Below are 15823 nucleotides of genomic sequence, written 5' to 3'. Positions count from 1 at the left end.
GAGGGCCAGACACGACATGTGTTGTGTGGTGAAGTGTTGAACTGGGACCACTCAAACAGACTCTTCTGGACCGAACGTCTTGCTTCTCATTTGTCACCCGTCTCTCTCTCCTCTCCTCCTGCTGTTCCTCCTTTTTTAGACTTAGTGGTGAACTACTTTAGTTACACTCATCCATCACTTTCCCTCCATCCATCCCTCCCTCCCTTCCCGCTCTGTCTTAAAAAGCTCTACTGTGCCTCTAAGCATCCTTCTCACGCCTTTTCCTCCCCACATCCTCCACTTATCCTTTATTCTCTTTCCACCTATCCCTCTTTCTCCACCTTCCATCCTTCATTCTGGTTCCTCCCTCTGTCTAGCATTTCTCTTCATCCTTTCATCATCCTTCTCCAAGTGTCCGGCTCACAGTGTTCTAAACAGTTATCAGACACCCCTGAAGAGTTGTGGAAGAAGCAAGAACAGAGAGAGAGAGAGAGAGAGAGAGAGAGAGAGAGGGAGAGGGAGAGAGAGAGAGAGAGAGAGAGAGAGGGGGAGAGGGAGACAGAGACAGAGAGACAGAGAGAGAGAGAGAGAGAGAGAGAGAGAGAGAAATGATTGTGTGTGGAGACAGATTGAAGCTAAGAAGTAATGGTGGGGTGTTGGGAACAGGAGGGTGAGTTGAAGGAAGGAAAAGGAGATTGAGAAAACAAAGCATGACTGGAAAAGTAATAGTGGAGAAGCGTAACCTTGATGAAGGTCCAGTAACTCTACACCTGTGGTTCTGGAGACCTGAAACAGCCAGCTGGGCCCAATCACACACACACACACACATGTACACACGTAGATATACTTACTCTACATATGTACAGACACACACAACCTTGGAATTCTTGGAAGTTCCAGCATTTGATTGTTGCTAAGATTACAGACCATGCATTCACTTAGATTCTCTGTCTGTTCTCCTTCCCAACCACCGCTTTCCTCTCATCTCTTCCCTATATTCCTCCTCCCCTCTCCTCCCATCCCCTCCCCCCCCTCCCTCCATCCCTCCCCTGCCCTCCTCTGCTGCAGCCGTTCTCCCACTCAGGGTTCTGCAGTTCCACATCTGTGAAGCCTCAACTCTGAAGGAGACAGATGTTTGGAGGGTGGAGGGAGTGGGGGAGGGTGGAGGGAGGTGGAGGATGAGGTTGAGGGGGGCGAGGGAGGGGATGAGGGAGGAAGGTAGCAGAGGACGGAGTGGTTGCAGAATTTTGGAAAGAGGCCAAGAGAGTGGTGATTTGCAGCGTGTGTGATGTATGCATGTGTGTTGGTGAGTGACAGACCGAATGACAGAGAGAGCGAGAGAGAGAGAGAGAGAGAGAGAGAGAGAGAGAGAGAGAGAGAGAGAGAGAGAGAGAGAGCGAGAGAGAGAGAGGGAGAGAGAGAGAGAGAGATAGGGAGTAAGTGGGAGGATGTGAGAAGGAAGGAGGGGATGACAAAGCTGAAAGAGATTTGAAATGATAGAGGAAGATTACAGCATAGTCACGGAAAGACAAGCTGTACTTTCAAACATTTAAACAATCAAAGCTTTACACACACACACACACACAGTTTCTGTTAACTACTCGTGTGCCCTCCCATCACCATTCTCTCTTTCAGTTTTTCTTCCTTCCCTCTGTCACACTTTCATGTGTAGAATTCAGGTTTACATTCTCCTAGCTCACATAGTGCCCTGTGTCACATTTAAACTGTGTGTATGGATGTGTGTGTGTGTATGTGTGTGTGTATTAACTAACTGTTGGGGCAGCCAAGGCCTACAAGACCACAATTATACCTATACAACCTATCACTCTGATTTAACACTGTCATGGTCTTACCACCACAAAATGTAAAATCCTAATGGCACACACACATACACACACACACTCACACACACACACAGACACACACACAGCCACACACACACACACATGCAGCATTCTCTACAGACTCAGACAGAAAACACATTAAATATTTTACTGCTCCATGGTCCCAGTAACAGTCTTTATGACTAATCTTGGTGCCAGCCTTCACTACTACAAAGTGTTTGCGTTAAACAACCGTATTTACCGTTCCTCAGTACTTTATTACATCCTGGATGTCTATTGGCTGGGATCTAAACGTCCAAGCGTTATGATTGGACAGTATTCTAAAGGCAGTGTTGTGATTGGGTGAAAATGGTTCCGTTCCTCTCACGATTCCCTCCTCTTTCTATTGTCTCTTTTTGGTCATGCGTTTTACTTAGATTTGACTTGACTTTGTTTTACTTTTGATATTTCTTTCCCAGTAAGTAACTTTTTAAAGGGATCAGAACCTAATTTAACTTAGTCACAGTTGAATAACAACAGTTCAGTGGGTAAAATGGACATACAGTGAACCCCAAAGTCCCTTGACACCTCTTTCCTATGCAAATCTCACAATAAAAAAATGTAGCTATAAAACGGTAGGTTTTGAAAAATCACAAGTGACGTCACAACGGGAGCTCCACCTCTTTTGGCTCTGGTCTGTACCTTGGCCACGCCCCCAAATTTGCTGCTTGCTGCTCTGTGTACTTCCACGGAATTACAAAGAAGAACGTTTTTCAAGGATATTGAAAATGGACAACTGTAGTGTTCCAGCCTGTACAGGGAATGCTGACACTTTTCAGTCTTCCCATGGAACCAATCACTCGACGGGCTGTGATGTTTGTCTATGAGAAGATCCCTGTGCAGTTCAACCCTCAATTACACATTTGCTCGAACCATTTCACCGAGGACAGTTTTGAAAACCTGGGACAATGTAAAGCAGGATTTGCTATGAAGCTGTTGCTAAAAAGAGGTGCTGTTCCGACCTTATGTTCATCAAATCAAATCAAATTTATTTGTATAGCCCTTTTTACACGCAAGCATGTCACAGAGGGCTTCACATACGCCCATAGAACTGCCCCTCAACCAACCTAAACCCTCACGGAAGACAAGGAAAAACTCCCAACGGGAGAAAAAATGGAAGAAACCTTGGGAGGAGCAATTCAGAGAGGGATCCCCTCCTCCAGAGACGGTTGGCAAGAGAGAGGAGCAGAACACAAGCTAAACATAGTCATACAGTGTCAATGGGTTTTGAAACACCAAAAATCCATTGTTCGGCTTTATAGACGTTGGATGGGACCTGGAAACTCGCTGTTGGCCGTCATGGAGGCTGGTTTCCGGTTGACGACCTGGTCCAGCGTTGGTAGACCGACGACCAGGCAGGTCCTGACAGCTCAGACCCCCCACACCACAAGGGATGTGTGGGGGGGACAGAGAGGAGAACAGGGATTAGAGAATGCCAGGAGCAGCTAACAGTTTCAGTCGTAATAGAATGAGATCCCCACCGGTCAAGTGTGGACTAGTGCAGCAATTTAACAAAGCTAAGAGGGTATTTGATGCAGCCCCACACACCAAGACAGCGACAGCCCCCCTTGGTTGGAACATGAAATCTGTTCCAGGGGAAACAACTCTAAAATAGGTTATATTTATACGAATAAGGATGAAAACAACCAGCCCCCCGTTGTCTCCAACTAGTAAACTATAACAATTAAAATATACAGCAACGGAACTATTACAGTAACAATATACAATAACAGGTTTACTTTATTTGTAACATTTAAATGGGCAGTGTGAACATAAGCTAAAATTACAATTTAAAAGTTACATGTGATACACACATACAGCCACAAGCTGTAGTATGATGTTGTCGCTAACAGTTATTAGCAATGCTAACGTATCCTGCCTGTATCTAGCATCGTAGAATGTGTGATGATTTCATTTACTGGCAATGGGGCTAACGTTACTTCATGTTCCTGACTGTGTTTCATTTAAATAAATAACCTGTGTTGTCATGTAAATCAACAATTCAAGATGCATGTTTGTCCAGATCTATTTTTCAGCAAGATCGCTAGAGCTAACTGAAGCTGAGTTGAATCACGATAGTTTGTTTGCTAAGCTGTAGTGCTAACGTTACCTACCTAAGTCGATCCTGTTTGCTTCGACAACAGAAGTGGAAACAACTAACGTACACTAACGTAATCATTTCAAATTGTATCTATCTGTTGAAAACAGTGTTGTGTAGACACAATAGATTTATTTGTACGTTTTTATTTCAAGTCTCCACCTTTGATGTTTCAGTGAGTGCTGTTGGCCGTGTTGCATCTTTGCTCCGCAGCTTCACCATTTTCAGCCCAACCAATGTTACATACCCTATTCAGAGACCTTAAGGAACACTGTGAAATACCCCCCCCAAAAAATTCAATTTTTTTATTATTTTTATTATTATCATAACCACTTCTGGCTCCTCTCCTCTTTCTCTTTCCATCCTTTGTGCTGTGTTTGTGTATGTGTCTGTCTGTCTGTGTGTGTGTGTCTGTGAGTGTGTGTAGGGAGCCAGCTGGCGTATTAGAGATGGTCTCAGACACACACTAACACACACACATACACACTCACTAACACACACACACACATACAGTATACATCAAATACATTTTAGCTAAAGCTAAAAGGGTGGAGTTACGTAACTCCTCAGGGATTCTCTCTAAGTGTCCCAGACATCAGAACTGCTGAAGGATCACTCTGTGACCCACTTCTAGTGAACCACAGTGCACACACTGGCTGGTGACTCACTGCTCTGTGTGTGTGTGTGTGTGTGTGTGTGTGTGTGTGTGTGTGTGTGAGTGTGTGTGAGATAGTCTGTGTGTGTTTTGTCCAAGTGTGTGTATGTGTGTGAGAATTTGTGTGATTTTTTTTGGTCTGATCTCTCTCTTTGTCTCTCTCTGTATTATCTCTCTCTCTCTGTTCTCTAACTTTTCAAAAAAAATGTACAGAGTACTTCCTGTTGGGCCTCTTGACTCACTCACCTTTGGCCTCTCCTCCTCTCCCTACTCCTCCTGTCTCTTCTCCTCTCCCTAGTCCTCCCTAGTGTCTCCCCTCATTCCATAGGTCTAACCACTATACCAGACGATGCCTTACACAGTGAAAACACACTCGGCTGGTTCGTCTGGTTCAATCATTCCTAGGAAGAGAGAGAGAGACTGTAAGGTAGACACAAAGAGAGAGAGAGAGAGAGAGAGAGAGAGGATGGAAGGGAGGTGGAGAGAGGGAAGGTGAGAAGAGAGAGAGATATGGGAAGGTGGGAGAGGATAGGATAGAGGTACAGGAAGAAAGAGGAGAAATGGAAATAGAACTGCCTGTCTTTCTGTCTGTTTGTCTGCCAATTCCATCGGTGTAACTGGATCACTTCTGAGGACAGTGACCCAAGGCCATGGGTGAGCAAGGCCATAGATGGAGAAGAGATCAGCTGTGAACTCAACAATAATATTAATACTGCAAGGGCCATGCAGTATGGAGGAGGCATGCATGTGTGTGTGCCTGTGTGTCTGTGGGTGTGTGTTATGTGTGTGTGTGTGTGAGTAGGAGCCAGCTGGCGTATTAGAGATGGTCTCAGAGTTCATACAGTACTCTGGGAAAGTAAGTACAAACAAACACACACTAACACACACACATACACACATACACGCACACACCCTCACACATATACACACACATACACATATACATCAAGATACAGCTAAAAGGCTGGAGTTATGTGTGTGTTTATAAGATGTTGGGCAGCCAGGGTAAACATGAACTGTGTTCAGCTTATGTTTCAGTAAGTTATAGAAACAAGCAATCACACAATAAACACACACAAGTGTATGAACACACACACACACAGCAGTCAGGACAGGACTTGAATTCAACTTATGTGACACCTGTCTAATGTCTCAGTAAGTAGCTCTATAAATCCTATATCATTGGGATAATTTAAAGCTTATCAAAAATATTATGAATACATGATATATATATATATATATATATATATATAATTGTATTGTATATAGAATGGACAACATAACTCTAATTCAAAACTCATTATTTTAAATGAATATTAAACATTCCTACTAGTATTACATTAGCATTACTGCAGTATCGAGACCAAAAAAAACACTTTCATATAAAAACGCATTGGGTTAGAAAAAGTTTGACACTGTAATACCAGTTCTCCAACTGCCATCAAATAAAACAATCTCCATCTGTTGTTTTCTGGTGTTCTTTATAAGCCAAGATGTCACATGGTGAACAAAAATGGCCGACATCCATAACTTAATAAACCATGGTTTCCAAGACTGTGAAGATTATTAGCATTTTTTTATCTGGCTTTTCTGTTGAATCAACAAGACATTTCACCAGTCAGCCCTAAGCCAGCCCCTGGTCACTCCCTGTCTGTGGACTGTAAAAGCTCATTAAGATTTAAAGGCTTTTTAAAGGCCACTTCTGGTGTTTGTATTCATATGGAGCATGAGTCAATCTGATACTGATACAAAGGGGAGGGTATTAGCATTCATTTAGCTAAGAATGAAAAGAGGGAGATGGAGAAAGATGCGAGTGAGAGGGGGTGAGAGAGGGAGACAGTGATAGAAAGGGATAGACAGGCAGGGAGCTCAAGGGAGCTTGCATGTTTGTGCCCCAGCTACAAAACAGAGCAAGAGTGAGAGAGTTCTTAGAGAGAGACAGAGATAAGGAGAGGTGAGAAAGAGGTGGGAGAGAGAGAGACATAGAGAGAGAGAGAGAGAGAGAGAGAGAGAGAGAGAGAGAGAGAGAGAGGGGGCTGTGGTAATCCATCTGCAGTCTGCTGTACAAATAGCCTGAAGGAGGGAAAGGTAGAGAGATGGAGAGAGGGAGACAGAGAGAGAGACATAGAGAGTGAGAGAGGGAGTGAGAGAGAGAAAGACAGAGAGTCCAGAGAAAGATGTTTACATTTTTATTCTCTAATACATGAGCTATTTACAGTCTATACACAGGCGAGTTATCTGTCTGAGCCAGGTTACAAGAGATCTTCCAGGGAGGAACATGAGCAGGGATTCAGTGTCCAGAATTACAATGAGCAGCACCGTTGTTTCACAAGAGGGCAGTATTGAGACTATATGTGCGTGTGTTTGAGAGCATTTGTGTGTGTGTGTGTGTGTGTGTGTGCTTGAGTGTGTGCCTGTGTGTGTGTGTGTGGCTGAGTGCGTGCATTTGTGTTTGATGAGTGTGTGAGTGTGTTTGTGTTCGAGTGTGTGGGTGTGCGCGTGTGTGTGTGTTTGTGTACCAGTGTGTGTGTGTGTGTGTGTGTGTGTTTGTGTACCAGTGTGTGTGTGTGTGTGTGTGTTTACCTAGCAGAGCCACAGAGTCTATCATTGGACAGGTTGAACTTGGATCATGGACCCTGCAGTTCAAACTGACTAGAGGACTCACACACAAACTCATACACACCCACACACACACGCACCCTTTGCTGTCTGTTCGCCTGTTCCTCGCTGTCTGTCAGTTCTTGATCTAATTCTGTTCAGAGCCTTTTGAGTTCTACGATTCCAATTCACAAAGACTGTTCTAACAGGAAGCCTATGCAATCAAAATGTTCTAGAAGGGGGGGGCAGGATGACCACGATGGGGGTTAAGACGTCAAACAGCGTAACGTTGACGACGAGGATGACGTCATAAGGGACGACAGTCACCCCGACGGTCGCCCAGACGACGACGACGCCGATGAAGACGTGGAACCAGACGATGATGATGATGATGAGGATGTCGAGGGTGAGGAGGAGGGCCTGGAGGCGATGGTGTGTTTGATCCAGCCGGTGAGCTTGGCGACTCGTGTGTACACGCCGTAGTAGTCCGCCCGGCCACACCCCCTCCCCCAGCTGACCACGCCACCCAGGAACCAGCGGCCCGACGGCTCCTCACACACCAGGGGGCCCCCAGAGTCTCCCTGGGAGCGGGGGGGGGGGGAGGAAGAGAAGGGGGGAGACAGGGGAGGAAGGGAAGGAGAAAGGAGAGGGGACAGGAGGGAAGGAAGGAGGGGGTGAGAGTGAGTGAGAATACACGGTCCTTCATTCTTTTGTCATCCCTTGTATATATTTTCTCTCCGTTACCTGACAGGAGTCCTTCCCTCCGTTGCGGTAGCCGGCGCATAGCATCCTGGGGGTGACCGAGTAACCGTAGGAACGGATGCAGGCCTCCTCGCTGACCAATCGCACGTCCACCTTCTGGAGCACGTTACTGGCAGTGCCTAGGGGGCAGTCGCCACGGTTACCCAGGACTAGCCAGACAGACTAATGATCAGGTGGTAATGTCTTCTCTTTCCTCTCCTGCCTCCCTCCTTCCTCCCCTCCATTTTTACCCCACTCCCTATCCCCCTTTCCCCTCCCTTCCCTCCCGTCTACTCCGTCCCCTCACCTCTCTCCCCACTCCCCCCCCACACTCTCCCCCTCTCGCAGCGCCCCTCCCTCCTCACCTCCCTCCCACCACCCCTCCCTCCTCACCTCCCTCCCACCACCCCTCCCTCCTCACCCTCCTCCCACCACCCCTCCCTCCTCACCTCCCTCCCACCACCCCTCCCTCCTCACCCTCCTCCCACCACCCCTCCCTCCTCACCCTCCTCCCACCACCCCTCCCCCCTCACCTCCCTCACACCACCCCTCCCCCCTCACCCTCCTCCCTCCAACCCTCCCTCCTCACCCTCCTCACCCTCCTCCCACCTCCCTCCCTCCTCATCCCCCTCCCACCAGCCCTCCCTCCTCACCCCCCTCCCACCAGCCCTCCCTCCTCACCCCCCTCCCGCCAGCCCTCCCTCCCACCAGCCCTCCCTCCTCACCTCCCTCCCTCCTCACCTCCCTCCCGCAGCGCCCCCCAGCCGGTGACCCAGCAGAGCAGTCCGGGCTCGTGCTGGTGCGTGGCGGCAGGCAGGCAGACGGGGCGGGCCAGGGGCCCGGGGCTGGGGGCCCTCTCCAGACGCAGCAGGGCCAGGTCGTAGTCGTGGCTCTCGGGGTCGTAGTACTGGTGCAGCTGGATGTGGGACACGCGGAACGCCTCCTCCAGGGGGCTGCCCCTGTTCAGCCACAGCTTCCCCAGGTACACTGTCCATACTGAGGGAGAGAAGAGGCTGGGAGGGAGGGAGAGGGGGAGGGAGGGAGGGAGGAGGGGAGGGAGGGAGAGGGGGCGGGAGGGAGGGAGGCGGGGAGGGAGGGAGGGAGGCGGGGAGGGAGGGAGGGAGGCGGGGAGGGAGGGAGGGAGGCGTGGAGGGAGGGAGGTGGGGAGGGAGGGAGGCAGGGAGGGAGAGAGAGGGGGAGGGAGGGAGAGGGGGAGGGAGAGGAGGAGGGAGGGAGTTATAGAGAGATTTGCATGGGTACACCGTCCAGATGGAGGGGTGGGAGAGAGGGATAGATGGATGGAGGGAGGGATAGTAGGATGGAGGAGCGAAGGAGAAGAGAGGAGGTAGAGAAAGTGAAAACAGGAAAAAAGAGAGAGAAAATTAGAAAGAGAATCCAAGAAAGGACAAGAACAGGGCTTCCTGTACTCACCGGTCGTCATAAAAACAGTGAGCGGCGGAGACCACCCATTGGCTGGACACCAGCGCCCCCCCGCAGATATGCTGACCTTTCACCTGCAGGCTCACCTGCCATGGCCACTCCCCTTCCGACGCATTGACCCCGCCCACTATACGGCTGGAAAACTGCTTCAGACCGCAGTCTGGAGAGGAGACACACACACACCCAAAGAGATGTGAGTGTGTGTGCGAGTGTGTGTGTAAGTGTGTAAGTGTGTGTGTGTGTGTGTGTTCTCTCACCACAGTGCATCTCGTCTGATTGGTCAGGACAGTCAGAGACAGAGTCACACTCTGGGTTAGGCTTCTTCAGACATGTCCCATCAACACACACGTACGTCATGTCATTACAGGGCACACCTGCACACACACACACACACACTGTTATTACTGATCTAAGTGTGTAGGTGTGTAGGTGTGTGTGTGTGTGTGTGCATGCGCTCACCCCCTGTGCAGTTCTCCTCGTCCATGGCTTCAGGACAGTCTGGGTGCTGGTCACACACCTTGAAGTAGTCGACACACCGCCGGTCCTCTGGACACTGGTACTGAGCCACACACACTGACACACACACACACGCATTCATATATGTGTGTGTGTCTCTGAGTGTGTCTCTGAGTGTGTCTCTGAGTGTGTCTCTGAGTGTGTCTCTGAGTGTGTCTCTGTGTGTGTCTCTGAGTGTGTCTCTGAGTGTGTCTCTGAGTGTGTCTCTGTGTGTGTCTCTGAGTGTGTCTCTGAGTGTGTCTCTGTGTGTGTCTCTGAGTGTGTCTCTGAGTGTGTCTCTGAGTGTGTCTCTGTGTGTGTCTCTGAGTGTGTCTCTGTGTGTGTCTCTGAGTCTGTCTCTGTGTGTGTCTCTGAGTGTGTCTCTGAGTGTGTCTCTGTGTGTGTCTCTGAGTGTGTCTCTGAGTGTGTCTCTGAGTGTGTCTCTGAGTGTGTCTCTGAGTGTGTGTGTCTCTGAGTGTGTCTCTGTGTGTGTCTCTGAGTGTGTCTCTGAGTGTGTGTGTCTCTGAGTGTGTCTCTGAGTGTGTCTCTGAGTGTGTCTCTGTGTGTGTCTCTGTGTGTGTCTCTGTGTGTGTCTCTGAGTGTGTCTCTGAGTGTGTCTCTGTGTGTGTCTCTGTGTGTGTCTCTGAGTGTGTCTCTGAGTGTGTCTCTGTGTGTGTCTCTGTGTGTGTCTCTGAGTGTGTCTCTGAGTGTGTCTCTGAGTGTGTCTCTGAGTGTGTGTGTCTCTGAGTGTGTGTGTCTCTGAGTGTGTGTGTCTCTGAGTGTGTCTCTGAGTGTGTCTCTGAGTGTGTGTGTCTCTGAGTGTGTCTCTGTGTGTGTCTCTGTGTGTGTCTCTGAGTGTGTCTCTGAGTGTGTCTCTGAGTGTGTCTCTGTGTGTGTCTCTGTGTGTGTCTCTGTGTGTGTCTCTGTGTGTGTCTCTGAGTGTGTCTCTGAGTGTGTCTCTGTGTGTGTCTCTGAGTGTGTCTCTGAGTGTGTCTCTGAGTGTGTCTCTGAGTGTGTCTCTGAGTGTGTGTGTCTCTGAGTGTGTCTCTGTGTGTGTCTCTGAGTGTGTCTCTGAGTGTGTGTGTCTCTGAGTGTGTCTCTGAGTGTGTCTCTGAGTGTGTCTCTGAGTGTGTCTCTGTGTGTGTCTCTGTGTGTGTCTCTGAGTGTGTCTCTGAGTGTGTCTCTGTGTGTGTCTCTGTGTGTGTCTCTGAGTGTGTCTCTGAGTGTGTCTCTGTGTGTGTCTCTGAGTGTGTCTCTGAGTGTGTCTCTGAGTGTGTCTCTGAGTGTGTCTCTGAGTGTGTCTCTGAGTGTGTGTGTCTCTGAGTGTGTGTGTCTCTGAGTGTGTGTGTCTCTGAGTGTGTCTCTGAGTGTGTCTCTGAGTGTGTGTGTCTCTGAGTGTGTCTCTGAGTGTGTGTGTCTCTGAGTGTGTCTCTAAGTGTGTGTGTCTCTGAGTGTGTGTGTCTCTGTGCTCCTCACCACAGTTCCTCTCGTCCAGGCCGTTGGGACAGTCCTTGATGCCGTCACACGCAGGAACACACAGACCGTTCAGCGAGCACAGGAACTGACCTGGACAGGCTACACACACACACGTACACACACACACGTACACACACAATGTACACACACACCCACATACGCACGCATCAAGCATCTGATGTGTTTTTTGAAGAAATAAAACTGAACCAATCCCTATCCCCCTCCCTCCTCGAACTTACGATCTGATTGGTTGAAAAGGCTGTAGTGGACCTGGATACCAGGCCCTGTGAGTGACACCTCTGACGTCATGACGACGGTGGTTGTCGTGGAGAGGAGGTAGAGGCGCTCCTTGTAGGGCTGGAGACCTCGCGTACCGCACAATCTGACACACACACACACACACAACGTTTACGTCTGTGTGTGTATGTGTAAGTGTGTGATATATGCAGAAGTGTGTGATGTGTGTGTGTGTGTGTGTGTGGTACCTGCGGTTCTGGACGAGCCACTGTCCCTGTGTGCAGACCTGGTTGTAGTTGGCTCTGCTCAGCTCATAGCCCTCAAACTCCAGAGACACGCCGTAGTCTGTGGACGGCACCTACACCACACCCACATGCATACACACACACACACATGCATACAAACACACACACATGCATACACACACACACATGCATACACACACACACACGCATACACACACACACATGCATACACACACATGCATACACACACACACACACATGCATACACTCACACACATGCATACACACATATGCATACACACACACAAACACAAGTCACACAGATAATCAGATAAACAGACAAAAAACACAGACACTATCAAGGCAGACACACACACACACACAGACGGACACACGCCGACACACACACATGCATGGGAGTCTGTGGTTGTTCACAATGTGTGCTTCTTGTTTTGGCTACCCACAATGCTATGGGGCTATCGTGTTGTTATTATCAGTGACCTATGCACTTTGTAAAGCTCTCTCTTGGAAGTCGCTTTGGATAAAAGCGTCTGCTATAAGAATAAATGTAATGTGAATGTAATGTAATGCAATGTCTTACGGTGAGCGTCCAGGTGCAGGTGGTGTCGGGGGGGTAGTAGCTGGGGTAGAAGGGGGTCCGCAGGGAGCCCTGCACCCCCAGGACCGGCTGCAGCTGCACCCTAGAGGAACACACTGGGGGGAGGAGGGAGGGGAGGAGGGGAGGAAGAGCAGGAGGAGAGGGGAAAGAAGGGGGCAGATAGGAGGAGGATGGGGGTAAGGAGGCGATAAGGAGGGGAGGCAAAGGGGAGAGTTGGGAAGTAAGCATTTAGATGAAAGACATCACTTCAACCTGAACCCTCAACTGCTGTCGATAGAGAAAGGTCACAATGGTTTAGTTATCACAACACAGGTCATTCTGCTTTAGTTATCACAACACAGGTCATTCTGGACCATGAGGTTTAGTTATCACAACACAGGTCATTCTGCTTTAGTTATCACAACACAGGTCATTCTGCTTTAGTTATCACAACACAGGTCATTCTGGACCATGAGGTTTAGTTATCACAACACAGGTCATTCTGGACCATGAGGTTTAGTTATCACAACACAGGTCATTCTGGACCATGAGGTTTAGTTATCACAACACAGGTCATTCTGGACCATGAGGTACTGCACCTGGGCTGGGCCAAGCCTGTGCAGAGAGGGAGAAGGTGTCTTTGTAGTTGTAGAGTCCTTGTTTCCAGATCACAGTCATCCAGCTCCCTGACGATACCACGTGGACCACACGCTCATGACTGCTGCACCCATACACACTAAGGGGAGAGGGGTAGTGTGTCTGTGTGTGAGTGTGTACGTCTGTCTGTGTGTTTGTGTGTGTGTGTGTGTACTCACGAGGTGATCAGGTTTGCGTCGGAGGGTGTGAGTGTGTTGTAGACAGCCAGCCTGTCTCTACACTCAGGAAGCAACCATTCCATACGCAACTCCAATCTGGAACCAGGACCAGGATCAGGACCAGGACCAGGACTAGGACTAGGACTAGGACTAGGACTAGGACTAGGACCAGGACCAGAACCAGGACCAGGACCAGGACCAGGACCAGGACCAGGACCAGGACCAGGACCAGGACCAGGACCAGGACCAGGACTAGGACTAGGATCAAACTCCGGACCAGGACCAGGGCCTGCCTGGAGGTGCCACAGGCAGGAGGAGAGCTGAGTGTCTGGGCCCCGTAGGGGGACAGGGGCCCCAGGGACCAGCAGCTGGTACCTGTAGCAGTCTGGAAGGGAAGGATGGAGGGATAAGAGGAATGAGAAAGGGCAGGCAGGAATAAGAGGAGGAGGCTAGTTAGATAAGTGGGTTGTGTGTGAGAGAGAGAAACAGTGAGTGAGAGAGAGAGAGAGAGTGAGAGAGAGAGAGAGAGAGAGAGAGAGAGAGAGAGGGGGGGGGGTGTGAGAGAGGGAGAGAAGCAGAAAAAGAGAGCGCAAAACAGAGAGTGGCACCAATAATACAAAAATATTTATTAATTTTTATCATACCAAAAGAGGCCTTCAAAAGGTCTACAACTTTTGGTTCTGTTTCTGTGGAGGAGGCAAAAGAAAACAATAATAATAAAATTGACTCAAACTCAAAAGGAACCAAAAAGTCAAATCATAATAAAAATTACATTTCCCAACTTCCTGCTTCTGTATCACCTATAATGGAGAATGATGGGAGATGTAGTTTGTATCCCCAGTAGCTGGCCGTCTGCTCCAACCTCCCCAGCAGGCTGCTGTTGACCCTCTCCAGGTTGACCTTCCCAACATGGCTGCCGGGGACAGACAACAGCAGCCAGAAATGCGCCACCACACTCCCTTCCCTGCAGAAACAAGGGAGACACAATCAAAGGTTCCATGACATACTGAAAAGTGTATAGAGAGAGGGTAAAGAACTAGGAATCTGATTGGCTAGAAGCCACTGAAGGTGAGACCGAGAGGCCTGATTGGCTGTACGTGGAGGAGGGTGAGTGGGGAGGGAAAGAACAAGCGACCTGATTAGTTGTTACCGGTACGCACCCAAAGGCAAAGACGGTGGAGGAGTTGAAGTAACGAGACAGATCAGAAGCTTTCATTGTCGTCTTCACCTGGGAGGGAGGGAGGGAGGGAGGGAGGGAGGGAGGGAGGGAGGGAGGGAGGGAGGGAGGGAGGGAGGGAGGGAGGGAGGGAGGGAGGGAGGGAGGGAGGGAGGGAGGGAGGGAGGGAGGGAGGGAGGGAAACTCAGGAGTTCCACAAATGATTTGACTGATACATGAATTTGTCCATATAAAGTGATGGGAGTACGCACCATGTCCTGCACATCCGCAGCCTGCGTCCTGAAGGTGGAGGTGGTGTGGGAGGACAGACCTGCGGAGAAGTTCCTGTTCAGGATGGTGAGACGACCCACGTACTGCTGCTGAGCACGAGGCTCAAGCACCCACACTCTGTAGTCTGGAGGAGGGAGGGAGGGAGGTTAGATGTGCATGCCAACCAAACACATATCCCAAACTTCCTTTCCCATGATCCTTTGCTCACCCAGGAAGTACCAGAACAGAGAGGCCCCCCCTACGATGAAAATGACAGCGATGATGATGAGGAAAGCCAGGAGACATTTGCAGGGTCGCACGTTCTTAGAGGAGACCACCTTTTCCCCAGACCCAGGTGTCTGACACATGCACACACACACACAAAAACACACACACACACACACACACACAAGCCTGTTAATGTTTACTAATTGGCCATTTGTACACTGAGCAAATTAGCTGCATGTAACATTCTAATGCCTTTAGGAAAAGGGGCAGCGTCAATGTATGTGTGTGTATTTACAGATCTGTAGATAGGTATAATCAAAAAAAATTAACAGATCAAGGAAGCGTTTAACAATTGATAGCTCGGTAACACAAATAACTGAACTTTGGAAAACAATATTCTAAAATAAACTTACCCCTTGCTCAGCCGCGAGGGCGTGATCCATATCACACGTACGTGACTTTTTAGACCCATGTCCAATCGCCATTACTTATTCACTTTTATCTCCTAAGACCATCACATTGCCAAATTCTCGATTTTAGAAGATATAGGCTGTTTGTCATTTACATTTGTACTACATATAGGTTTCGTTTCTGTCCAGACATGTCCGCAACGAGTTCTGAAAACGCCGGAAAAAAACAGCTTCCCCTTTATTTGCAAGTCCAAAGGTAACTTCGGTCAATATGATACTTATTTTGGGGAAATAATCCCCTCGATGGCATGAGCAAGAAATAGGTCCTCTATGAAACGTATTTTTAACATATGCCACTGTTTGTCTATCCATCTCTGTCCTCTCTTCTCTCCATCACTTGTGTTTGTTATCGTCTCGTGTCTTCTCCCGAAGGGCATGGGTACCATGACATTTTATGCCCCCGCCCAACAACGTCTCTATAAACCCAGGTAAATCCCGT

General features: G+C 49.0%; 1 protein-coding gene across 3 annotated transcripts; it reads right to left on the bottom strand.

Moving 5' to 3' along the window:
• Positions 1-6791: 6791 nt before the first annotated feature.
• tmprss6 (transmembrane serine protease 6) lies at positions 6792-15558 on the bottom strand. Of its 3 annotated transcripts, none has more exons than XM_084685475.1 (18): positions 15328-15549; positions 14916-15045; positions 14689-14831; positions 14421-14488; positions 14061-14224; positions 13905-13946; positions 13261-13645; positions 13045-13181; positions 12449-12561; positions 11851-11960; positions 11605-11747; positions 11366-11464; positions 9854-9967; positions 9652-9768; positions 9386-9554; positions 8696-8967; positions 7958-8094; positions 6792-7794 (listed from the first exon to the last, which is right to left on the bottom strand). In XM_084685475.1, exons 1-18 carry the CDS (start codon positions 15397-15399, stop codon positions 7537-7539), a joined length of 2673 nt encoding a protein of 890 aa, XP_084541601.1. In that variant the 5' UTR covers positions 15400-15549; the 3' UTR covers positions 6792-7536. The 3 variants fall into 3 exon arrangements, 2 of the variants coding, with proteins under 2 accessions (XP_084541601.1, XP_084541602.1); XM_084685476.1 differs by having other exon boundaries at positions 13045-13163; XR_014740589.1 differs by having other exon boundaries at positions 7783-7794; positions 8696-8950; positions 15328-15558.
• Between the last annotated feature and the right edge of the window lie 265 nt (positions 15559-15823).

The sequence above is a fragment of the Hypomesus nipponensis genome, chromosome 21 (genome assembly GCF_054491055.1).
Source record: "Hypomesus nipponensis isolate SF chromosome 21, ASM5449105v1, whole genome shotgun sequence".
NCBI classification, from domain to species: domain Eukaryota; kingdom Metazoa; phylum Chordata; class Actinopteri; order Osmeriformes; family Osmeridae; genus Hypomesus; species Hypomesus nipponensis.
This window is presented reverse-complemented; position numbering and strand designations above follow the sequence as displayed.

Bases quoted from the DNA above. Each gene is read 5' to 3' on its own strand.
- tmprss6 (XM_084685475.1), bottom strand. From the start codon at position 15,399: ATGGCGATTGGACATGGGTCTAAAAAGTCACGTACGTGTGATATGGAT. The intron at 13,947-14,060 runs GTGATACAGAAG...CCTCCTCCACAG, and splicing joins CCCATCATTCTCCATTATAG to AAACAGAACCAAAAGTTGTA. The intron at 8,095-8,695 runs GTGAGGAGGGAG...ACTGCCCCCTAG, and splicing joins GGGGGCGCTGCGGGAGGGAG to GCACTGCCAGTAACGTGCTC.